The sequence below is a fragment of the Onychostruthus taczanowskii genome, unplaced genomic scaffold (assembly GCF_017590055.1).
Source record: "Onychostruthus taczanowskii isolate IOZ18803 unplaced genomic scaffold, ASM1759005v1 scaffold153, whole genome shotgun sequence".
Classification (NCBI taxonomy): domain Eukaryota; kingdom Metazoa; phylum Chordata; class Aves; order Passeriformes; family Passeridae; genus Onychostruthus; species Onychostruthus taczanowskii.
The window spans coordinates 420,932-448,282 of record NW_024498719.1 but is presented as its reverse complement, the minus strand read 5'-3'; the positions used below and the strand labels follow the sequence as shown (position 1 = coordinate 448,282).

At 35.8% G+C, this 27,351-nt stretch overlaps 1 protein-coding gene across 1 annotated transcript in view; it reads right to left on the bottom strand.

The window, feature by feature from the left end:
• Nucleotides 1-27,351, bottom strand: part of ADAMTS20 (ADAM metallopeptidase with thrombospondin type 1 motif 20) — an 85,959-nt gene that overhangs the window by 40,020 nt on the left and 18,588 nt on the right. The window contains exons 5-15 of the mRNA XM_041399074.1: nt 18,635-18,718; nt 17,799-17,923; nt 16,935-16,975; nt 16,507-16,612; nt 15,259-15,405; nt 14,445-14,586; nt 13,057-13,161; nt 6,152-6,297; nt 4,578-4,759; nt 4,345-4,481; nt 3,105-3,222 (exon numbers count right to left, since the gene is read on the bottom strand). Coding sequence (XP_041255008.1) covers nt 3,105-3,222; nt 4,345-4,481; nt 4,578-4,759; nt 6,152-6,297; nt 13,057-13,161; nt 14,445-14,586; nt 15,259-15,405; nt 16,507-16,612; nt 16,935-16,975; nt 17,799-17,923; nt 18,635-18,718 — 1,333 coding nt within the window. The remainder of the gene's footprint in view (nt 1-3,104; nt 3,223-4,344; nt 4,482-4,577; nt 4,760-6,151; nt 6,298-13,056; nt 13,162-14,444; nt 14,587-15,258; nt 15,406-16,506; nt 16,613-16,934; nt 16,976-17,798; nt 17,924-18,634; nt 18,719-27,351) is intronic.

Genomic DNA, 27,351 nt, shown 5'->3' with positions numbered 1-27,351 from the left:
AAATACTAAAAATATTGCAGTATTGCAGGCCATATGCATAGGTAGACACAGCTGTTAAACTAGCTGTATCCAAGCTTTATGCTTGATCCACCTTCTTCTGCTTGAAATATTGAGTGCACTCCCTTCAAAATACAAATGCTTCAAAAATGAGTCACCATTTCTTGTAGTATCTCCAAGTAATATTATGGTAGCGTTGCCACCAGGTAACAAAATAAAATGCATCAAGATTTTAAAAAAGTCGTGCTGCACATAAACCTAGGTTAAAAAATCCAAACATGTTTCTCACAGATGCTAATCACAAATTCAAAATACTTATGGCTGAGAATAACAGACTACAGCAAACACTGGAAGCAACCAAAAAATACAAACATATAATCTGAGATATTAATAAAAATTTTGATAATTTTTCCACTTATTTCACAATGTTTAACAATATTACTCTGGCTTTAGTAGATGCACCTCTGTGGGTAAAAATTTAAATGGCAATATCCTTTTCATTTTGTACTGGGCTTGACTGGGATAGAGTTAGTTTTCTTCATAGTAGCTGGTAGAGGCTGTGTTTTGGATTTGTTCTGGAAAATGTTGATAATTCAGGGATGTCTTGGTTATTCCCAAGCGCAGCTTACAGACTCAAGGCCTTTTCTGCCTCTCACCCCACTCCATCAGCGAGGAGGCTTGGGGTGCACATAAAACTGGGGGAAGAAGGAAGAAGGGGAATGTGATGGCATTTGTCTTCCCAATTCACTGTTTTGCATGACAGAGCCATGCTTTCCTGGCTGGACACCTGCCTGCCCATGGGAAGTGGTGAACCAATTCTTGCTTTGCTTTGTGTGCATGGCGTTTGCTTTACTTATTAAACTGTCTTTATCTGAACCATCTGAATTTTCTTACTTGTATTCCAGTTCTTTCTCCCATTCCACCGGGAGGTAGTGAGTGAGTGACTGGCTGTGTGGTTCCAGCTGGGGTTAAGCCATGACAAATTTAATAATTCATTAACTTCCAAGTGTTTTTAATCTATTAAAACTATGCCATGCATTTAAATGAAGATTTAATCTAATTACATCAGGTCCATCACATTTACCAGCTGGGGGCAGCACTGCAATTGTAAATTGACAAGATGCATACTCTGGATAAATTGGTCAATCTTTCAACATACTGGGAAGAAAACCAAACACAGTTTAAAAAGCCCCTCATCTCACACACTGAAGACCTTATGGTAACAGAATGAAAGAAGAAAAAATACAGGAGGAAACTATAAAGAAAACTGCATAGCATGTTGTCAAGGATACACAAAGAGAATAAACCACACACTAGGAAGCTGAGAATGACTTTCCTTGTCCAGGAAAGCCTCAAATACTCTAATTTGATGCAATAATAATAGCCAACATATTAATAATGGGTACATAATTAGATTACCATCTCCTAAAATGGAAGCCAAGTAAATTAGTATTTTGCTGTAATGAATTTTTGATTATTTCTTTACTACTGTTTACACAGTTACTGACCACATCGTAACTGCATGAGTATAAGCACACACCACAAGCTGCTATTATCAATTCCAAGTTCTGCCTTAGTAAAACGGCTCATTTCAGTTTGAAAGAGAACCAAATGAAGGTAAAAGAAAAAGATCAAGTGCACATCAGCATACTTAGCTTGTGATCCTAATTCAGAATTTTTTTGGAAAATTGTATTTCCTCAGCCAATACCTTCAGTCATCAGTCATTAGCCTAGGGATGTCTTAGACCTCCCATGGACATGAGAGTTTTAGTGATCAGCTAAGTACAATTTATTGTTTGCATGGCTGTATTCCTACTTGAGCACACCCCATGATAATCCCAAATGTTCAGCATACTGATCATTGGTATAACTCAGTATTTCTCTTATATGCTATAATTCAAGAATTTGATCATAATTTAAAACATTCCACTAACTAGAAAACCAAACAATAACTCAAGGTTTTCCTCCTCTCAAAACATGGGGGCTTTTTTTCCCCTTCAACTTCAATTTGAAGCAAATAAGTCTGTGACAATGGAAAGTCATTAAATCGGAATGACAGTCTTGACCTTATTTGTATAATGGCAGTTTCACATAATGGCCACTTGACTTGTAACAAATGTGTGTGTGACAAAATTCATGTGCTATCTATAAGCAACTTCTTAGGACAGACACAAGGAAAAATATATGTATTTGTATGGGAAGGGTAGTTGTATAAATTTTTTGGTAATTTTCAATGGGTGTGTGCCTTCTGCCAGGGGAAAAGAAAAACCAACAGGATACTTGGCATACTTTCCTCTTCAGCGGCAATCCCTTTGTTCTCTGAAGACCCTATTTGGCAGCTCTCCAGGTATCATTTTCACTTCACCTGTGGTCTCCTTCAACTAGTGAAGTGGTATGAAGGAGCCTCTAAGCTGATATTAACCTGGAGACTTCTGTCCTTATGTTCTGTGCCCTAAGTACTTAACTGCACTGCTACACATACAGTAGTCTCTCCACACTTCACAGAAAAGACTACATATAGAAGAACTATTAGTAGCTCTATTAGAGAAACTAAATCAAATAAGTAAGAAATACCAGGGTTATTCAGAACTTTCTCATTCACTACCTGTCAATGAGGAGGAAAAAACATAAATACTGTTACTCCTGTTCTCTGGAAGAAGGAGAGTCGCATTTCATAGGCTGTATTTTTCATTCTAGGAGAAAAGGAACCTCATCAGCTGCTCACAACACAAACTTATTTCTATCTCTTTACACAACCAAAATGAGACATTGAGATACGTTCTTCAGCTGCCAAGTTTCAGACCAGAGAATGCAAAGTACAAAGCAGGAAGCATTCATCCTTTTAAAGTACTTTTACTCTCATAATTTCTTTTATTTTTGCCTTTGACCTTTGAGGAGATTGATTTTTTTCACTTGAATGAGTTAGTATGCATTAGTGTTTGCCTCTGCATCCTTGAGAGGCAAAGTGACTGAAAATCAAAGATATTTTTGTTGATAGAGGCCCTAAAGAACATACACTGAAATCCTGCTTCCTTAAATGTAAAGAATAATTTCAAAGCCATAGTGAAGTGTGCATTGAGATTTAAAAAAAGGCAAAACAAACATACCATAATGAGCACTGTTGAAAGTACCTGCAAGTGTCTTACATGAAGAATTATCACCGCCACAGATTCCACATTTGTCCCTCCTTGCCTTTGAATTCAAAACGTGGTCACAGCCTGCTTGCTACAAATAATAATAAAAATAAAAAGGCCCAGTGTCACTCAGCCCAATGAAAAACAATGAAAATAAGTAATGTAAGCTTCCCACTACCCCAAAATATTGTTGTTCACTGTATATATATATATACACATTCTTCCTTGGCAATCCATTAAAAGCCATCAATGGTTTTGGATTCTGCACTGTAAGGACAAAATAGAATGGTGCAATCCCAATACACTCCATATGTCAAGATCTGCATAAGAATACATAACAGTACATAAAGATTTTGTATTAAAAAATCAACATAACTTATAAATTTTAATTTATATTTACTAAAAGTCTTGGAAGTCTAAAATCAGTATGTATACATACATGGTCATCAATTCATTTAAAGTCTGTCATTACTGAAAAGAAGCAAAGGAATACATGAAGATTGTGCTGGTTAAACTAACCTAAACACAATTTTTGTTTATGTATCTTTACTTAAACTTCCAGGGATTTTTTGAACTATGATAAACAGGATAATTCTCTGGCATTTCCTCTTTATTCAACCATATAAAAACAAGCTATATTTTCTCCTCATTCTGAATTTGTTCAGTTTCACTGCAATCAGCAAAACCTCAACAAGGCTTGAAAAACAAGTCTTGAATTGTTAAAATATAACACCTCGCTTCTCCCAACAAAATCTTGTGGCAATGCTATAGCTTCTCTTAAGCAGAGAGCTGAATTGATTTATAGGGTCAGTTCCTCCTGATTTTACAGTAAAGTAATAATTACATAAACCATTTACCCTTGGATATTCTATTTACTACTTACTTCTTTGGTAGCAGAAATACCATGCTAATAATTGCACAGCATGCTCCTTTCCTCCCTTTATGCTAATTTTGGATCAGTTTCTCACTGCTCACTTGAACAATATTTGCTCTTCCACATGTGAGGCTTAATGAGGCAAGACTGTGGGTCTTCAAATTCAACTATATGTTTTTAACTTAATTGCTTCCATTTCCAGATCTTTAATTTGATAGGTAATGAAATTAGCTTAAGTGAACTCAGAACACCATATTTTCAGTAATGTTTAATATTTAATATCTACTTTACCACCTGTTAAAATTGATTTTAATAATTAATAAGTTTAGATTTAAATACCCTGCATAAGCCTTGAACACAAAGGTCATTGGTATCTGCTCCACAGGGAGTACCATCAGCAACTCTGTCCTTCAGCTGATAGTAGGAAGTTGTTCCAGAAACTCGGCAAAAAAGTTTACAGCGATCTTTCATAGAAACTGGAAAGAAAATTCAAGAGGTTTCTTGTCTGTTTTAAAAGTTTAAATAAAGTAACATTTACATTGTGTTCATTGAAAAGATGTGCTATTACTTACTACCACTGTATTTTGGAAGCCAGCGAACAGCAGTGGTAAGACCATTGATATTAAAGTGTTTGCCATCAAATTCAGAGCACTGCTGCTCCCGAAAATCTTTTTTGCCTTTTGGACATGAATCAGTATTACATGACCGAAATTTCATCCTGCGACCAACACAGTACTTTCCTTCATTTCTTGGCCTAAAAAAAAGGTAAATGTAAAACACACTCATTTTCTAAAACTGCTGTTTTCCACAAAAAGTGGCCTCAGCCACTGATCTAAAGAGGAAAATCTCACACAGCATTCTGTCAGCTGTGTAGCTGATTTACACATGCTCAGCTTCTACTGTGCTTTCAATTATACCCAAAATAAACCCAATCTTTGTAAAATACTGTTGCTGAGCTGGTAACCTCACTGCGAACGTTTACTAGCGCATATTATTTTTACTTCTCTTACAGCTATAACTATTTACCCTGGGTAAAAGCATGAATAATTTTAATGCTTTTAGCAATTTAGCTGAGATTACAGTCATATTTCCACACAAGCAGCGTCTCTCTCAGTAATTTGAAATTACTACTTTACAGAATGACAAAGAAGACAATTAGGAGCTGGCACAGTCTTTTCTGTACTTTTAATATTGATTTCACTTTGGGGATTAAAAGAATAAAAAAGGGAAATTGTGGAGAACACAGCATTTACTGTAAAGTCTAAAATACATTTTAACAGTTATAAACCCTGACACAAAATAATTCAGTATTAGTATGTTCTTGGGGAAGAAAAAAAGAATAAATCAACTGCAAATTGATACTATCAATCACTACGGACTGAAAGAGGCATTATCTAATTGCAATTTGGTCTACCGCCTCTTACTCATCAGAGAAAATAAAATAACCTGGACCATTTGATTGAAGTTCATTTATCCTACTGATAACATCAAGCTGACATGACTTCCTAGAAAAACCCTGAAACTACTCGGGCACCAGCTGTAAGTCTGCTTCTGGAGAAGTTAAGGGTAAAGTGCTTCTTGACTTTTATTACAGAGAACAAAACCCACATGGAATTATTCAGTCAATGTAATTTTCTAGTTATAAAGGGAAATTTTAAATGCCTCTGTTATAACCACCTCTCCATGTGGGTTGTGACTGGTAGCGATGTTGTGGAAAAGTCTTAAATTAAAGCAAATCAAGTGTTTCACTAAAGAGATTAGTAGAGAATACATGGATTTATTTTTGCAGTTCTTACTGCAAAGAAAGTATCTTATGTTTAAAGAAACCTCAACAGTTAGAGTAAACCTAGAAAAAAAGACCATGCCAAACTAATGTTTTTAGAAACATCTGCAAGAATGGATAATATTGTTGAAAGACATGAGTAATCTAAATGTCCTCTGCATATTAGAGTCTGTAAACTTATCTCTTTCCAAACATGGCTGAAACAAGCATTTTTTCTTGGTGCTTCAAACTGATTTGCACAGCCCACAATACCTCTATTTTATTTTGAGCCAATTTCTAGCATAATTTCTAGCATCTTCATTATGTAAATGTAAAACACATTAAAACTTACTAAAAAATATGAAACACAATAAAAAGCCATACTCTGGTCGATTACACAGCCTGGTGGTGCTCTTAATTCCACCTCCACAAGTTCTTGAACACGAGCTATAAGGCCCCCATGGTCCCCATTCTCCATCTACAGGGCGCAGCTCCATTTCTCTGCTCACACAAAATCCATGGCGGCAGTGCTGCAGAGTTGACAAACAAAATAAAATTTATAATTCAGGCAAAAGGTTACTGTCTATTTTAGGCAGAAAAAGAATAAAAATTAAGCGCTCACTACTCTTATCTGGATCTGGATATTTTCTAAAATGTTCCGTTTCCTTTAAGATAACTTACCCAGTAGTCATGTTTTTAAAAATGCTATCCAGAGTAATTTGATAGCTAGGAAATCTATTGGATATTGAATACTTATCTGTCTTGTCACTTTATCCAAATAGCTCTAAAAGATCTTGAATTCCTGATACATTTTCAGGCATAAAGTTCAAAAATAGGTTTACAACTGTCTTTTATGTACAAGATTCTTCAGTTTAATACAAAAAGTGAAAAGTTAAAAGAAACCACCAAGAAAATCAGGGTGTTTTGAACATCTCAAAGCTAACTATCTAGTGGGATTGTCTGGGAAAAGCAGATAAGCATTTAAGACCTTGATTATGTAAAGCCAGATGATGCTATGGATTCATAATTGAACTCAGAATTTCATACCTATAACAGAATGTGTAAAATATTTTAATTTATTAATATTTTATGTATTTTGTTTATTACTAATTTAACAAAGCTATTAACATTAAAATTGAATTAATAGTTAAATTTAAAAAAATAAATAGTAAAGAAATAATAATTCTTAGAGCAAGATACTACATTGCAATGTCTATTATGTTACTTTAGATCTTATTCTCAGTGAAGAACTACCTATTTCCACCAAAATATTATATAAAGGAGGAATTTTCATTTCATCTGCTGTGATTTACATTAGTAAGAAGACAAAGACTGCCATTGTTGTGGCCATGTCAGCTATGAGACTTTACCACACTGTAACTGTACACTTTTATTTATAGAAAGTAATTATCCTTTTTTTCCCCAGAAGCCTAAATCTCTTGCTTCTAAGTACTTACTATCCCTGTTCCTGACTGCAAATATGTTTCCACTTCAGTGATTATTCAAGAAGTACATGACTAAAAAATCTAAATGAGACTCTCATGATTGGTATATGTGTGACTTTTTCCAAAGAATCTGCAGGAACTACCAGGACTAATCCTACTGACGACTTACAGCAGTTGGAATTCTAATTCACTTGTATCCTTTAGAAAATCACAAGTAGTATATTTGATCACAACATAGTGGAATAGTTTACATACTAAAATAGAATATTTATGAGACACTATAATTTCAGCATTACATATCCTTCTGACTTCTATGTAGGAATTGTGTCAACTTTGTCCTTGACTTCAAACACCTTCCAAGGCATCAAAGACTGCCCTCATCTGCAGACAAGACTGGCCAGGACTGAATACATGGGATCAGTCCTCATACATAATAGAGAGAATTCTTTATTTTAGATGCCTATTTGCAGACTCAGGATTAGATTGTCTGTTAATTAGGTTTGTTGTCAGGAGGAATTCTGCTAGTTGTATTGACAGGGAATGGCTCATCTTATCTTTCCCTGCAGGAAATATAGTTACTAGAGCAGGGTATATCAACTCAATTGCTTGTTATATCTGAAGCCTAGGCTTTGCCTCTGCAATAAAAAACAGCTTCAAATCACCTTAAACTCTAGAAGGATTTTGATAAAGTCTCTGGCGCATAAAACAAATAACCTCTGATTCACAAAAGATTAAATAATAAAACAAGTATTAAACCTCCCATTTTTACAATTAATTTAAATCTTACATAGAATTTCTTAGGAGTTATTACAAATCTATTACAGAAACTGTCAAGAAACAAACTTCACTGAACACACAAAAATTGTGTGCAGTCTTTCTGAATATAGCTGACTGGCACAAAATTCAAATCTTTTTCAGTGGTTTTATCACTGCCTAAAATAACTCCTAGATTTTTTTTTTCCATATTAGTATATTCTTTCGTTATATTGATACTTATGTTCACATGCTAACAAAAACTTTGTTCTCAAAATAAAAATTTGTGACAGAAACAGGTTCTCTTTTCAGGCTTCTGTCTTAAGTTCCTAATCAAACTTGATGATAAAATTGCCTGCCTAATTCCTTGTCATATCAAGTCTTGCATATAGGCCATCTCTTTTAAGATCTGAATGCCTTCCCCTAAGAATATGATCATTCCAGTTGATTCTCAAACCCAAAGCAAATGCAGAACAAAGCTAGATCTTGGCATAGATCTTGGCATATAAATGATCCAATCATCCAGATCATCACTTAACACTAAAACTAATGCTTTTACCTACAACCAGAAAGCCACCATTATTTCACTGCATATGAATTCTCGCTGGAGTGCTTAATGATAGTTTGCATTATTCTTTTTTCAATATGACCTTTAGATACCTTTACATCCAAGCCTTCTAGCACCTAATGTCAAATCCCTAGCAATCAAAGGCAGACTTTCTACATAATCCATCCATAAGCTAAATGAGGAACATTAAGAATTTGCCTTTCCAAGAACTGTCCTCAGCATCTTAGGAAATAATTTTTTTCTACTATAGGCTGAAGATTCTAAATCCTCTTTCACAAAATGAACACTGCATTCTAATATAGACAGCGACCTAGCATTTAGGTTCTTCGTCCACTCAGAAAAACATTTAAAATAACTTGAAGGGAGATTTCAAAAAAAGTTTTTAAACGAAATTTTACAGCCACAACAGTACAATTTTGATCCATAAAAATGCAAAGTATATGCTTACATCTGGAATTTTAATAGCTAATTCAATGAACTTGTCTCAGCTATTGTTTGGCTGCATTCCTACAGAAGCAACATGATGAAGTCACAGTAGAAAACTCCAGCACCAGACATGTTCCAGATGTTCCTCAGAGTTCACTTGAATCATTGCTTCACTGAGAATAGTATGATACACAGAGCTTTCATAAACTTAAATATAACTGCTAACAATTTTTTTCTGCATTTTTTATGGCAAATATAGCATATGTGTCATTTAAAGTGAGTATGACACATAATTCCAAACATACCGATTGCAGCAAGTGGTGAGGCTGCTCTAGTCAAGATCAACAGTTGGTTTTCTGTCAAAAAAACCTAGAAATGCTTCAAATTTGGAATCAATAAAACTATGGGTACCCAAATTTGTTTTTATTAATAATCTCCTTATAATAAGCACTTGGAGTCTTTCCTATGGATTAACCTATGACTTGATAAATTGATTTTGAGAGCTTCCAATTTATCTGTAACTAAACTTTCTAAATTTCCAGAAAAGAATTGAAAGAAATTATTAAAGCGTTACTCGACAGGTTATACTCAGCTTTGACTGAATTGAGGAGAGTGGTAGATGCATGCAGAGAAGGACTAGAGCTCCTCTGAAATCAAGCATTCCCACACAGCCCACCAAGATGAGAAGTGGGACCCTAAGGTACATAAAAGGAGCTAAACCAGAGCAGTTAATAAAACGAGCATGCAAGGCAGAAGAAATGGAACTTGGAAAGACATCAAACTGAAGGTGCCACCATAGCATCTCAGGTCTTTATCTCTGTGGTCTTTATCTCAGACAAGTCTACAGTTATTACTCAAATTACGCTAGCTACAAAATCCACATTATTTGACTCTTTTCAATGTTTTCAATTTTTTCTTGCAAAAAATCTGCATACTTTATTTCTCCCTTGAAACTTCTAATTTTTCTGAAATTATAGCTCATAGAAAAATATTTCACAGAAATCCCACTTTACAGAAAAAATTCACGGTTTGAGCCCATACTTTACTCTGTTCTGACAGTTCAAAAAATCTGCTGCTGCCTTCCAGATGGTGAACATATTCCTCTATCCTCAAGTCTGATAAAATCCATCTGATTTTTTTATACTTACTTTACATATATACACATAAAATTATTTATTCTTTCAGATTTTATACCTTCATGTATTACATTGATGAGGTAGTTATGAATGCTATGTCAAGTTATGCAACAATTCTTAATAGTAATCAATAAATGGGTACTACCTACCAGTGAAGAACAGCAAACATCAGAATTAGATGGGTGTTTCTTTTACTGTTCAACGCATTTCTTTGTTGCTCTGCATCCCCATTATCAGTTGTACCTGTATCCCTGTCTTTTATGCCAAAAGGACTAGGATAAAATCTTAATTTATTTGATTGCTATTTTGAATATTTTTAGAGGTTAGCTCAACACACATTACATATCTACAGTGAATAGAATTGATTAACATGTCTCTAAAACACAAAAAGGCATGTGCTTTCCAATCCAGCTGTTACTTGTATCATGTGAATTCCTTCTTGCTGTTAAAGAGATTTTTCCAAACTTCAGTGATAGTTGGTTTCTTTCAATGTTCAAGTAGCAAACTGCCATTATGTGGAACACTGGGATATCCCCATATAGCTACCTCATATAGCTGCTTCCTACCTCTCCATTGCAATGCTCAAGGAATCAAGGGATATGGGCATATTTCTACATTCCTCAGGAATCCAGGAAGGATCAGAGTGCAACCTTTTGAAGTGCCTCAAAAAAACAATAATAAACTACTCACACTTTATTGGGTATTTTTGCTGTTGTTTTCATAGCAATAAAGACTTTTTCTGAGAATGCCACGCCTGGAAGATAGGTGTTTTCAACAATTTTTCTTCTTCGGAGGTGGGTTTTTTTTGATTCAGATATGCTTCACTAAATCCAACTGTTAGAGCAGTCCATAGAGCAAGATCCATTAATACAACATATGATGTTTGAAATCTGAGCTTAAAAGTTGATACTAAAATAACAAATGACTTAAATGGATCTTTTCTATATCCATCACAACAATAATGTCATAAATGCCAAAAATAAATAAATTTAGCTTGTTGGAAAATATTAATTACAATTAATAGTCACCATGTCTTATGCCCATTAACATCAGCAGCAACTTGCAGTCTGTTCCTGAGAAGAGCTGTCCCTTAGTCAGGAACAGATGACAATTTGTCAGATTAATTAATTGCTGCTCTTTCTTACATCTTTCAGAGGTAATGACTGTAATTAGCTCCTTACTTCCTAGAGAAAAATGGTTCCACTGCGCTAATTACACAAAAGAGGTTTTTGTATTCTTACATAAAAGAAATTCTCTGATGCTGGCAAATTAGAGTCAATTAAATGAAGATTACAAATGAAGTTTACATAAAAGATGAACTTCCTTTCTGATGAGTGGCTGACCAAAAAATGGGTTAAGCATTATAACACCAACAGCATGCATAGGCTACAATCAAGGAAAGCTTCCACTACCACTTTCAAGTAATTTTTTCCAGTCTTGCAAAACAGAAAGAAGCCATTTGAGACAGTTTACCCACTACATTTGTTATCCATGAAGACATTATTTTCAAATTCCTTATTAATATTGTCTTACCAAACATAGACTTTTTTAAGATTAAAAGTCATTGGGGGAAATTTAGAAATAACTGAGTAAAATATTGCTGCCTATTAAACAAAGAAATTAAGTTAGAGTTTTTAATCATTTTTGAACATATAAAATTATGTTTAAAAAAATTAACATTGCTCCCACATTGCCCCCTGGAGCTGCCAAAGCACACTACTACATAAAAGCAGCTCTACATAATAAACCAGCCACACTTAAGATAATCACTTTCATACCTGACCATGCAAAATCTCCAAAATATTTATCCTCACAATACTCTGACAAGTAAGAAAACACTTCTGTTTGCCAGTGGTGAAGTGAGACATAAAGAAGACAAATACTAGACCAGTAAGGAACTTAAGCACCTTATTTTTGTTCACTTCCCAAACTACATACAAATCCAAAACTAAAAGCCTGAAATCTTCACTGGAAACTGGATACAACTAGCTTCCACCATTGCTTCTGTTTCTATCGAGGTTCTGTAAGTACCTTGACTATATCTACTAATTAGATATTCATGACCCTTATGGATGGCCCAAGAAAGGCTATATTTTCCAATTTTACAGATCAGGATCAGCATTCAAAGAATTGCAAATGAAGAAGCAGTGAGTGGCACCCTTACCACCCCAAAACTTTTTACCAAATAAACCAAGGAGCAGAATATAGGCAGCACAGTTTCCACTTCTTATTTTTGCAATCTGTTGAAGCACGCAATCTGTACTTCAAGCAGCCAGGTAATCTTACACATTGGGGTAAAAATGAGAAGACAGCTCCTGTTTCTAGCACTGAACAGACCCAAGTATCCTGAGTTATGTTACAACAGGAAAGCCAGAAAATGAACGCAAGCTATACGTGCTTAAGGCACTTCTTGGAGCAGGTGAAGAGCTCTTGACACATGGTTTTGTATTTCCTCTGAAACAGATACAATGCAGATACAAATATCTGAGACCAGATTCTAATCCAAAGACTCCCTCTTTCCAAAAAAGCATACATGTGTACCCTAAGTGACTCAGTCTCTTATGGTTCAATAAACAGCCTCAACAAGATGAACCGGGGGAAACAGACTTTAAGGACGTCATATTTCAGATAATTCTACTTTGGACACTACCAATCAGGAAAAAACAACTTATCATGCATGAGCTGAACGTTTCAAACAGAAGGAAAAATGTCAACCTTCCCCTGACTTCCTTCACCTATTTTTAACCAGTGTGGCATCTGTAAACTTTAATAAATACACTGAACAGACAAACTGTGGGGTTTTATGTCACAAGATTATAGAACTAAGAAACTGCATGCAAAGTCAGGTAGACAATTTTCACACCATCAGTAGTCTATAGGCACAGTATTGCCACACAGCAAGCACTGGTCTTTCTTACCTGTATCCAAAATTACAAGTACTGAGAAACAAACAAGGCTTACCATGCCTACACCACAAGCTGTTCCATCAGCCAAAGGCATGTGTTGGGTACGACAACCCTTGTGAACACCTTCTGTGCTTGTGCACCATAAGCGTTTGCATTGTTTCTAAAAAGAAAACCAGATTACTTTTTTTACACCTGCAATACCATTTTAGACATCAGTCATGATTATTTTTATTTTCTCACACTGTGCAGGCTTAGTGTTTGCTATTGTACTACTGTTTTTCACAGATAAAGCTCCACAGAACCAAAACAGATTTTGCTTAAGGTCAAGCAAGAATGTGGAATATCTGAAACTGGTCCCATCAGATTAATAGATAACTTCATTTTCTACTTCAGTAGAAAATTTTATTTAAAAGCATAAGAAGTTATGGTTAATACTACACATCACAGTTTCCATATAATCCCCCAGAAGAAGACTCTAAGTGAATTTAACAAGAATTAAATGTACAGTCTATAAAATTAAGCAAAAAGCCTCCTTTTCAAATTGCTGAAATATTCTTAATAGACAAATAACCATTATGGAGTAAAAAAAATTATAAATAAGTTTTCAGTAACACCATCTTCACGTGTTTGAAGGCCCCTTTTCCATTCCTTTAATATTCTCATAAAGCCTGACTCCTCTTATACAACATTTTACCTCACCAAAAAGCTCCACTTAATTCAGTCTGAATTTGAGCTTAAATGCTCTTCTTCAAACAGTTCCAACAAGATATACAATGCTGGCAGAGGAATTTTACAAGTTGGTCCAAAATCTAATTCTAACTTAAATCTTGTCAGCAGTGAATAAAGTGTTGTATTTGTATTTATATTGCAATGGCCACATTAAGTTTTCAAAATACAACTTAAGTTTCAGTACTAATCTGGTCAAGTTTTCTTCCCATTTATCAGTTTTGAATACAAAATATACACTCTGTCAGGCATGAAAATATTTTTTGACTCTGACAAAGTACAGGAAATGTACAATTTGGAACAAACATTTAGAAAAAATGTTTAAGATAGTTTATTTTTAAGTCATTAGTTTCTAAAAAGTATTAAAAGAAGAAGAGAAGCAAGACCTGCTAATGTAAGATATGATGAAACCATTTGCAGGAAGTGCTTAAATAAATTCCTTGAAATTGTTGCAGGAAAACTTTAGTATATGCAGCTTTAGATATTTTAAAGGAATCCTCACATTCACAGATATGGAAATCAAAATGAGTGCAACCTACTTACTATTGCTATATATGTCTGACATGTGAAATTGCAATGCTGTTTACCGAACTCTTCCACTTCCAAACAATATAACCTGAAATTTTACTTATTTCAGGATAAAATTATTCCAAAACCAGTAATTTTCAGTAATTTTTTAGTCTAGATTAAGCATGACTTTGTCTGATTTTCACTCACCAGGTAAGGGCATACTTGTGACCCAATACCAAAAGTAAGCTCACACTGCTTGTTGACATCATACATTGACCCAGGCAGCTGAGAGGAGAGATCGTATGTTCCTCCACTGGGTTTGTCTAGGAGGCATTCACCATAACCAGTACTGTTGAAAAACAGCAACAAAATGTGAATAAATCACTCAGCTCATTGGGAGCCTTCTCACTATTCACACAACACCTACACATGCATATCTCAGTGGAGTTTTGGGTTTGCATGCCTACTTGCCTGTATAATGACTTTAATTGAATTAATAAATAACAAAATGTACCAAGTCACTTATTTTCCTTTTTGTTTATTTTGCATTTAGATCCACCAAACAAAAGTAAGTGCTTTTTTCTCATTTTTTAAGAAAAGGAAAAAAAATGTTTCTACCTAAATTATATCTATCACTTATTTTTAACATAAAAACTTTAGAAATCAAAGGGTATCTATTCCAACCTACTAAAATAATCCTAAAGGTATTTTCAATAAAAAATACCACTACATAAAAAAAAAAAATCTTCTAAGATTTACATGTTCAGTGCAATTTTAATGAAGTCATAATTCACGGAAAAAGTTAAACACATGTATTTTTCTGGAGGGTTGAGGCCCTGCGAATCAGCAGTTAAACCAAAGAACAATGCCAAAACTATATTTAAGCAATACCTTTAAAATACTTCTCAGAAATAAATGTAATTGGGAAAGGAAAATTTAAAAAAAAAAAAACCAAAAAAACAAAAAAAACCAACAAACTAAAAAACTCCACTCCAAACCATAGCATTATATTGATACTTACTCAAGAAATTCAGTGATGTACTTTTGACTGCATTTTGACCAGGTCCATGGACTTGTATGATAATTTAAAGTTGGAGCCATCACATGATATTGGTGTTTAATTCCAACTTCCTTACACTTAAAACTATCATCATGAGGCACATTAAACCTAAAAAGCAAAACAGATAAACTCCAAAACAAATTCAGCAATAATTAGCTAAAGCTCTCTTTGCTGCAGCAGCAAATGCTTGAGTTTTGAGTTTGAAAATGCCTTAAAATTTAACGGGACTCAATACATCTATCTGACCTTTTGGCAATAGTTATCTTTAAAATGCCTTACATAATTATCCCCTTATCCAAATGCTCCTAGTTGTATAGTGGTGGGTACAGGAAGAATTTTACGATTAACATCTTATTTTTAGCTTACCAGAAAAATCCCAGTGTTTTAGGAATGTGCCACTTTAAAAGAACAACCCATCTCCTCAACTGAAAATACAGGCCATGGCTGGTCTGTTCACAACATGCAACCCCAACACTCACATCATAACTCTTACTATTCAGAAACAAAACCTGCAGAGCACATCAGTATCATACTCAATGCAACTAACATCGTCTTATGTTACTATCTCAGTTCAAGTACTAAGACAAATAGCATGTGTCTAAGTGGACTTGCAGGCACATGAAAATGAACAAGCTAGCTACTGAGCTCTGTAACGTCGTCGTTACCTACACTGTGGCATGCTCATGGAGCTAGAGTATAGCACCTTTCTGCCATCACTGATGAGGTATGCTTCATAAAATAAAATGCTGTCATCTCCTCTTATTTTTCAGTGTAAAGTATTTCTCTTTGTGTTACTCTACTGTACTCTGAAAGGATCAAACACAAGGAAGAATATTTCTGTGTTATATTAACAATGGTCTTAGAGGTAAATTCCTAACAGGGCTAGAATACAGTTAGAGTTAACAGGACTATGTTGCACTACCTGGAGTATGTCCCAGTGTCCCAACCAGTTCTTATGAAAAAAGGACAGAATTCATCTCTTTGGACAGTTGGACAGTTTTTCCTAAAATTTAGGATACTAACCAAGTTAAAAAACTCACAATTTCTTAACCAGGCTCACTGCAAGGGGCAAAAATAATGACTCTTCTAAAAGGCCATATCAGACTGCACCCTCTTAGAAATGCTAAGCCCACTGCTGAAAACAGGTCATATTTAAAAGGAAATTTAAAACAAAAAAAAAAAATTACCTGCCAAGAAATAGGTACTTACACATGTCCAAGCTCATGTGCTATAGTAAAAGCAGCACTCAATCCATTTTCTTCACTTACAGAACAACTGCGTAGTGGGTCACACATTGTACCTAGCTCTGCTAAACCTGCAAAATTGAATCCTTATATAAAAGCTTAAGGGAATGGATTTTCACATCTTGCCATGCATTACAGTGAATGCTATGGCATTCAAGTCAAAAGTTGTGCCTCAAGTATGCAGCAAATTTACACAAAACAAACAACGACCTAGCCAGGAGAGAACAGCAACAAGAAATGAGAAACCATTATTTTTGTCTGTGTGGCTTTAATTTTGTATCTATTTTGTGACTTACTGCTAACACAACACACTATATGTATTTTCTGACTTATTGCTAACACTGATATTCTCATATATATAAAATCATACTGATGAAAAAGAGAGTAACTCACCAAGAGTATCACACTTCTCTCTAGCTCTGCAGATATCTTCCCTTGAAGGAAAATATTTATTTCAAGTCATTACAGTATATAAAAGATATTTGAAAAGTATTTCACTGTTGCTATACTAGTTACAGCAATTGCAAATCTGATTCTCAATTTTTAATGTTACAGGCCGTTCAAACCTGTAACAAACATTTGTATTCGAGTGAAAGAAGTAATTTAAATTTACCAGACTAAGCCAACAGTACTGCTTTTTATCTAGCATGCAAAGAATAAAAATTTATTATGTTCTTTCTCTACAATGCAGAACGTAGATCAAGTATGAAATGATGCTGAAAAACATGCGAATTGCAGTATACTTGAAACTTTACTGAGGGAAAGATCAGTGAAAAAGAAGAGTGAAAAAGAGACTATTCCAATGAATGAACATCAGAACCCTCACTGAGGTGACTGGTGTACAGGCAGAAAATATACTAATATTTATATGCTTTCCATTTTAAGCTTTTGATAGTTCTGATTACATCAGGGCTATCAGGAGCTGTCTGTCACTGCATCCTTCAGCTGACTCTTACAACACTACTCCCCTGTCACATGTATGTAGCAAAGCTAGAGATTTAATTTCCTAGCAACACTTTCAGGTCTAATCAATTTCTATCATCTTTAATGGAAGGATCATCAGATGCTTATCTATCAATATAGCAATGTCAGAGTAATTGCTCACATATTGGTAATCAGTGTTTTGGAAGGGCAAGATAGTGTTATTCACTTATCTATGAACAATGTCAGTGGAATGGTTAAAATATTATATTGTAAAAACAAAACAGAAGCATTTTTCTCATTTAGCTGGGTAACTGGCTATTTTAGATACTGTACCTGGTGATGAGAACAGCAGTATCATGATGAGAAGGGTGAGTATCATCCAAAGTGTTTTGTGCTTGCTGCCATAAGCAAAAATTACGCAGAGTGGTAGCTGCATTAAAAGTGATAGCTGGTCCTTCCTAAGCAAGAAATGGCCAAAAACATCAAATAAGAGTTTTAATATTCATGTACTTGCACTTACTGCATTGTCATTTGTGCTGCTAATCTGCAAAGAAATGACTTGTGCATGGAAAGAAAGTCATCAGGACTCCACATAAGAATTCCCTCAGCATATTTGTTTGAAGAGTCAGTTTTGAATTCAGCTACAAGTCATCAGTCATACGAACCCATTATTCTAAACACTGTGAGCATTTACCATGTATTAAATATTAGAAAAATATAGTGACAAGACATTTATGATAAATAAATATGAAATCCATGTATTTGAAAAGCAAGTACTTCTTACAATCTTAAAATATTACAGCTGTTAGGGCTGAAAGCCTTCCATCAAAACCCTCTATAAAAACTGCCATTTTCCTGCCATGTTTCCATGAGCATAACCACACTTCAGGTAGTTCTTCCATAAGTTTTCATATACTATCTGATTTATGTCAGTATAGGTCAAATGGACTTACTAATACAGACAGGAAAAGAGAGGCATTAAATACAGACCTTGAAGTTAACCTTGCATTTGATATATTTTTTCCTATTTTAAAACAATATAATGTAGTTTAAAAAAATATTTTATATTTAAACTAAAAGAAACAACTTTGCAATTACAATGTAAGTTCATCTGTAAGCTTTTTGCTTCTTATATAAAATGAAATCTTTTAAATATTTATTTTTCTTACCTGTTCATTGTGAATTACAATTAATTTGACAATAACTATATTTATAAGATTTCCAATAGTTGAATCTTTATAGATTGCTGCAACCTAAAGAGAAATAAAGAAGATTAGAGTATTAAACTCACCTGATAAACTATCTCTTTTAATGAAACAAGCAAATTACCAAAGCAAACCAAGCCACTATACACAGGTATCACACACATCCAACTGTACCTTCTACCCAAGCACATGGTGACAAAAAAAAGTTTATCAGTTTTTAACACCCAAATAGCTTCAATTCTATATTCACTTCCAAACAGACAGCATGTTGAAATGCTGATGTAAAAAGTAAACTTATACAGTTTATTGATAAAATATCAAAGAAAGGGAAAAAGTACTGTTACTGTGACTGTGACATATAAGCTGCTTTATATGGATGATTTGCAGAATCAGTATCTGAAATATTAGAGAGTCTTAAAAAGCAACTTTGAACAAGTAAGATTTTATCTTACTCTTAATGGAAGCTAGACTGAGTTGCAAAACTGTATTGAAAATGCACATGACATATACAAAGGTATCTTTCCGCATTCATAAAATTTGTCTTTATATACCCAACAGGCATTTTCATACATACTCTTGCAGACAGATAGTAAAAATCATGAGTCAATTCCATACATCAAAGTCAACTACTTTGAAGGTTATTTTTCATAAAAACAGAATAAAAAATTTATGCACCCCAAGTAACAGCATCACATATCTCATTCATGTGAATTCTGGCTCAAAGCAGTAGTTGAATGACAGCCTTATGCAAACAAGAGTTGCTACCAAACAGAGAAGTACTGCCTTTCCTCCCTTCAAGCTTGTGTTAAGGCTGCAAGGCTACAAAAGTGATCAAGGAACTGATCCAACTGCAAATTTTTGGGGTTTTTTTAATCATGTTATAGTGGTCAATATGCTCTCATTTCTTGTGCAGTCTCCAACACAAGTGCTGACAGAGGGAAAGGGGAAGAAGAACAGACTTCTTTCAGAAGTGTTTTGAGCCACTTGAACTGGCTCAAATTGCTTGTGAAACCACAGCCTTGCAGTGTATAAATTCTATTTACCTGAGGTCAAGTAATACTGCTCAAACTTAGAACTGACAGAGCACTGGCTCCCAACTTATGCCCCACCTTTCTCTAAAGTGGAGAGAATACAATATGCAGAACTGACACTGTCATTCCTTTGTTGACAAACAAGTTGGAAGTAGAGGATTCAATAAGAGTAGGGGAGGAGCCAGAGAGTTTCAGAACCCATGCGGAGAACACATTTCAGAAAAATACATCTATTGTTTGCGTCTTTCCATACGGATTCCTTTCTTGGTTACTAACCAGCAAGTATCCAATTATTGTTATGTGGGAATAAGGAACATCTCTCAAATACTCACTAAAGTGCTGAATCCACTGGGCATGGACAAACTCAGAAGCCTTTACAAAAGGTATCTGAAATGCTCAAGCACAATTTAGGAAGAACTTGAGTGGAACACGCTATCATTTTTCTAATATCAAAATTACTTTACCACAATCAAGCTCATCATGTGTTCTTATATTTTGAGATCCACTTTGATAAACTTAGAAAGGATATTTCTGGATATTTATCCTCCCCACAGTCAAAGTATGTTCCTGTAGGAACTGCTGTTTTACAATAACACAATTATCACATCCATCTCAATTCATGTAACTAATACAGAGCAAATTCCATCAATGGTCACTTGAGAAGGAGAAGGGATGAACTGTTCTGTAGACATGACTATCCAGAGATATGTATTTGAACATATATTTTCATACAAGACATGAAGAGCAGCTATTGAATTGCTTCATGCCTTTACTATGGAAAGAGACAAGATGTTTAATTTTCAGATGTATGAGGCCAAGGCAGATTAATTCCAGCCCAGCTCTTTCAAGTTTTATTTCTCTTCAGCAAAGAAGAAACAGAATATGGGTTCATATGGCATTCCAAAATCATGTCAGAGAGGAATGTGAAATGAGATCTGTGAGGATCTTTGGCTTATTCCAAGAATTGGAAGACACTTGTTCCAAGGATTGATTCTAATACCATTTAAGCTGATATAAGAGGAACTTACAACTGAGAATTTGTTACAGCATAAACCTATACAAGAAGATTACATGTGTATAGAATTAACACTGACTTCTTTCACTGGACATGGTTGTTGCACTTGGCCTTGTAGACCTTAATGAGATTCACACAGGCCCATTCCTCAAGCCTCACACTCTCAACTTCAATTCTATATTCATTTCCAAACAGACAGGAAGGTCACTCTGGAAGGCATCCCTTCCCTCAAGCAACTCAACCGAATCACTGAACTTGGTGTCACCTGAAAACTTGCTGAGGGTGCACACAATTATGCTGTCAGTGGCATTGATGAAGATATTAAACAGTGTTGGTTCCAATATGGACCCTTGAGGGACACCACTCATTACTGGTTTCTGTTGAAACCATTCAGCTATTGATGGTACCTCTTTGGACTGGCCATCCAGTCAATTTTTTATCCATCTAACAGTCCATGCATCAAATCCATATCTTCCCAATTTACTGGCCAGATTGCAGTGGGGGGCTGTATCAAAGGCTTTACAGATGACTAGGCAGACTTCTTTCCTTGCTCCTGGTGCAGTCACTCCATCACACAATGCCACTAGATTAGTCAGAAACGTATCTTAATTAACTTGTAAATCAGTCTAGTTAGTGTCTGGTTTTGGAATAGAAAGCTCTGAAACTCACGAACCAGATGCATTTCACTGGCTGTCAAGTAAAGAGCATGCAAGTCATCTGAGGTAGTGACACAATCAACAAAAACCAACACATGACTTGTCCAGTACTCTAAGGCTATATTTATTATGTAGAATAGGCAAAGGGATTGAGAACTGAATGGGAGAGTTAACTAGGTTCAGCTAACACCAAATAATGCCTGAATGCCTAAACTGTGACTTTCAACCTTCAGTGCAAAATTAGTTTTAAGTTTCCCAAATGCCTCCTCTGCTATAGGAGAGATAATTTTCCCTCCTGGGTGATTAGAATGATCCAGGCAAGGAGTTAAGGCTGGAGCCTTCTTGTAACTAAAACTTAGCAGTTCTTGTTCATGGTTGTAGTAGTACTTATACTGTAGTTGATGGATGTTCCCTTATATACATTAATAGTTCCTTGAAAAAAATCTTTTATTGCTGTGCAAGTGGTTTCTGTCAAGGTTATCCTGCTGACAAAATCTGGAAACCTAGAGGAGGCAAAGAAACCAACACAAAACACAGAGGCAAGAGTCCCCCTTCCTGCCTGTTGACCCAATGTCCATTTAAAATATTTGAGCAAGAGTGCATCTTCAAAACGCAAAACTAGTTACTCATACCTCAGAGGAGATGCATGTGTCAGTGTTAGAAAGAAAAATGAGTCAGTGTATGAGAGAAAAATATCTCATTGCATGCCTGAAGAGAATCTGCTGCAGGACTTTCAACACTATATCTATGCACCATCTGAATTATGTACTGGTTATCTCTCTGGAGAATAGCTGAGGACTGAAATAATGTCATGTAGATGCCAGAGGTCTGCAGTTCTGCCAAAATCTGAAACATACCTGTTTCCATTATGAGAGAAAGTAAGTTAATGCTAAATGTAAAATAACACTGCTTTCATTAGTCCTATGTTTGAGTCAAACTATGGATCCTTTTCCTCATGAGGATGACCTCCAAACATTTAGTTACTACCACTGCTTTCAAAAGATCAAAGAGCAAGACTGTATGCTGATAACAAGATGCCCTTACCAGCAAAGTTCAGTATACATTCTTAGCATGGTTGAATACATATGAAAACTCCTAAAAACGGATAACCACAAATCAAACTTAAAGATTTACTTAAGGAACTAGGCAGACTAAAATAATCCATTGAGACTTGAAATGATATAATGATGCAGGAAACTATAAAAGATCTGGAACACGAGATTCTTAGTTTTAGTGAAAAAAAATTAAGAGGTTAGTACTCCCTGTTCCTGTATTGTAAGGATACCCCTCTCAGTCATCTCTTATTGGAAGCAATCATGAAAAAGGATGATGAAATGAGATAGGGATTTAATAGAATACACCATTTCTTTACAATTTCCAGATCCACTTGCTTTACAGTGATCTAAATACAGGCTTCAGAGAAGTAGGCGGTAATAGCCAAGATAAAGTGAAATTAGTTTCAAGAGATTTTTCGAACTCTTAAAACCAGCCTCCACACCAGAATACAGCAACAAAGAATGTGAAAAAAATAAATTAAACCAGTTACACTTTAGTGGAAGGATCACAGCTTTTATTTTCACAGAAGTGTGAAAGATTAAGTCAGACAGCTGTGGCTGCCAGTTTACTGGAAGCAACTTGGTCACAAAGTTTAGCTTCTCTTGACAACCCTGTTGCAACTGTCCATGAAAGTGTGATTGAATAGAGGCAAAATGTCCTATTTAGAAAAGGTGCTCATAAACAAGCAAGTACACCTAGAGGCTGGAAGGCAAGTAAATGATATATCCAAATCAATTGGATATATTTTGTTCAGCTCTTTTTTCCTTCCTTCCCCCCCACCCCTCCCTCCCTAAACATTGTATCACAAGATTTCTTTTTTTCTCTTGTCTGGTACACACAAGCATGGTACCAAGAAAATACAAACATTCATATCCCCTGAAAGAAACACAGCATCACTTCATAGCTTGTATGTCTTTTGCAGGCTCCAGAATCTTCTATGTATCGCTGTAGTGCTGAAAGCATGCAACATTATCAGGATCTGGGGGATTTCTCCTTCACCTTTTCCAGTGTCATACCGATTCTATAACATATTTCATAAGACCCAAAAATTGTCTGAAGTCATGAGATGTATGAGCAGTTACTGCTTCAGCAAAAGAGCCATGCTATTTCTGTTGGTGCTCCTATTCTGCTGCATGCATATTTCTGTACAAAACCGGCTTCCACAAGTACATCCTAATGGCAGCAAAGACCTCCCATGCAAACTTGCACAAGTATACCTATGCCTCAGACTTCCCAGTTTTTTCTCCTGTAAGGTTTAGGTCATCTACTGCCCCCTCACCCAAGTCCTGTTTAATCTACTACCCCCTGAGTTGACCAAGTAGATGTTCCACATGTCACCTAGTGGAGTGCTTTAGTGGAAGCAAAAGGAAAGAATAGATCCCTTTTAAAGCCCGAGTTGCCTTTTGTGTTGGTTTTGGCTACGGTAGAAATAATTGTCTTCATAGTAGCTGGTATGGGGATATATGGAATATAGTAGCTATGTTTTGGACTTGTGCTGACCACAGGGTTGATAATACAGAGATGTTTTTGTTATTGCTGGACAGGGCTTACACAGAGCCAAGGCCTTTCCTGCTTTTCTTACTGCCTCACTGAGGAGGAGACTGGGGGTGCCTGGGGGGTTGGGAGGAGACACAGCCAGGACAGGTGACCCAAACTGACCACAGGGAGATTCCAGCCCACGTGCCATCATGCTCCGTGCATGCACTGGGGGGAAGGAGGAGGAAGAGGGGGATGTTTGGAGTGATGGCATTTGTCTTCCCCAGTAACCATTACATGTGATGGGGCCCTCTTCTCCTGGAGATGGCTCAACACCTGCCTGCCCACAGGAAGCACTGAATAAATTCTTTGCTTTCCCTATTCAACTGTCTTATCTCAACCCACAAGTTTCTAGCTTTTACCTTTCCAATTCTCTCCCTGATCCTATGTGTGGGGGAGTAAGCAAGTGGTTGTGTGGGGCTTAGTTGCCAGCTGGGGACATCCTATCAGGAATGCCTGCATTCTGTCTCACCTCTAACTTGTAACTGAGATGGGTGTAAAGATAGCCCTTTAATATCGCAGAAACACAGAAGATGGTAACAGTCATGATCATCGCCATCTACAATTCTTCAATGAAAATACGTACCACAGCTAGATCACAGCAAATGGCATCATGTACAGCACAATGTCAATGCATCCTTCCTTTCAGAATCTAAAAGAAACGACCTTAAAAGACCATTTCACAAGACACAGCCATAGACAGGCTTCTCTAGCTGTTAGAAGCGGCTCAGAGAAACACATGAGTGTTGCTTGGCAACATTGTCTCCTTTTTCTCCTCGTTCCTATTCTTATTATACGAGATGGGTCCCAGGCAGTTTAAAGCAAGCCTTTGTCATAATTGGACAGCACCAAGACTTCACCTTAGAAACACCTCTTGAACTACTGAAGAGAAAGTCATAGAGACAAGTCTAATCATTGAATCAACAACAACCACCACCTAGACAAAAACAGTAGTAAATAATGCTAACAGCAGTGAAGTGTAAAGACAGGCAAGTATGTGTCTGCCCACACACTGCAAAATAAAATCACTTAGGTAAGAAAAGATCCTTAAAATCACTGAGTTCAACCAAACGCTGCCAAGTCCACTATGAAAACCTCTCCCTAAGCACCACATCTGCACATCTTTTACTAACCTCCAGGGATGGTGACTCCCCTGCATCCCAGGGCAGCCTATTACAATGTTTCACCATGACATAATTTTTTCTAAACTTTGCTCGTGCAGCTTGAAACCATCTTCTCTGGTCCTTCACTTGTTACTTGGGAGACAAAACTGTTCCCCAACTCACTACAATCTCCTGACAGATAGTTATACACAGTGGTAAGGTTCCCCTGAGCCTAATTTTTTCCAGATTAAATGCTCCCAGCTCCCTCAGACACTCCTCATATGACTTGTGCTCCAGACCCTTCATCAGCCTTGTTGCCTTTCTCTGGCCATGCTCCAGCACCTCAATGTCTTGGAGTGAAGGGCCCAGAATGGGCACAGTGCTCAAGGTGCAGCCTCACCAGTGCTGAGTACAAGGGAACAATCACTGCCTTGCTGCTGCTGGCCACATTATTTCTCACACAAGACAGGATGCCATTGGCCTTCCTGGCTACCTGGGCACACTAACACCTCTGTGTTAGTTGGTCAACCTCAAGATGTACTGAGGTATCATTATGACATTTAGTATACAGGTATCTGGAGATGCAATTAAAGGATAGTCACAATTAAAATAATAGTAAATAATAGTTGGCTTTTATACCCCTACAGATATCCATATGTCAAGATAAATAAGGAGGCCAGCTCAGAGAATTTATATGAATGATACTTTGAAAATAATTGTTTCCAGCTATGTATATTTATTGGTACATAAACAAATACCCACTTTCATTTTAACCATGCCAAATGCACAAGATCATGGGGTTTTATATACACAGAAGAAACATAATAAGGTACATTCTTGGCTTGTGCCAAGAAAAATATGCTTGTGCTGGTCTTCTAGATTTTACTGGATAAGAGATAAATAGCACTAAACATTCCTGTAGCTTTAATACAAATACAATGATCTGAATGAAAAAGGGACAAAAGAGACTACTGAAGTTCTCTGAAACAGATACAAGGAACAACATATTGACCTCTAAATTTTCAATGTAACTATATTTATTTCCTTTCAGATGGTAGTGATACAAATTAAATTATTAACCTACAAACTATTTAGGTCTACTGCCTATTTTTAAATGATGACTGTAGCTAAAATCAGTATGCCAAATATTCTTAAAGGCCAGGATGCATCCATGTTCTCCCAGTGTACTCTGGAAAGATGAACTGTTAACTATTGTATAGTATGAACTGCAAACACTAAAAATAGTCTTTAAATTCAACCCATATATATTAAGATAAAATAATTTGTCTTGTTTTAATGATAGGACACATTGATGCACAGTCTTCCCATACAGGAAATCATGATCATTGCTGATTATGACTGCAAAAAAAAAGCATCAACAAGACTCTAACCAGAAAAATCTTTTACTGTTAAGACCTACTAATCACTACCTTCTATTACATACATCAGTAAAAGATGGTAGCCCTAAAACCCTTCTAAAGTTTTTGTCTTAATGAAAATCAAAAGCACCAGCTTTTAACACCATATTATAATAGTGCTGTTTTACCATGATACAACACCACTTTATGGTTTCACAAGTTAAATGATCTAAATTGATATTGTCCCAATCCTCTCCTTGAATGCATGGCTCTCCCCTCCCATGTTCTGAGTTTAGCACTCGCATGACTAGGCAGTCAGCCAAGGTCACAATCTGAGCTGGCCATCATGGCCCTACAACAAGTGGTTTTATATGTCATGACTTCTTTTCAAAAAGGCAAGATTACAAAGTTTTTGCTGCAAGCAGACTAAGAACAGACCTAGTAGGTCTTTTTTACTACAAAGCAAACTATATAAGCAGTACAGCAGTTAAAATCTGATGTCAATAATCAGATTATTGATTCAGAAAATGAGGACAGTACCTCAAAATGTTTCATGGAACCAAATTTCATGTAGTTTTGAATTTCACAGTAAACTCCAATGTTTTAATGAATTATTTCAGTTGCTAAGATCAAGGCTTCATGTTTGGGGCTCTGAACTTTCAGAACATAGTCTAAGATGAAGTCCTGCAGCTACTAAATCTATTAAGGCAGTGCCTACTGCCTGTTCTGCTGATACAATACTTGGAGGAACAAGAAAAAACTATGCAAGTTAAGCAATTACAGTATTCTTATTGTTTTATTTATTGTTTCACATTAAATAATGCCACTGTTTGTATTGAAATACAATAAAGTTTTTCATAAAATCCTATGGTGAAGGTACTCCTTCTATCTTGAAGTACATATTTCAATCAGAATGAGTAAGCATT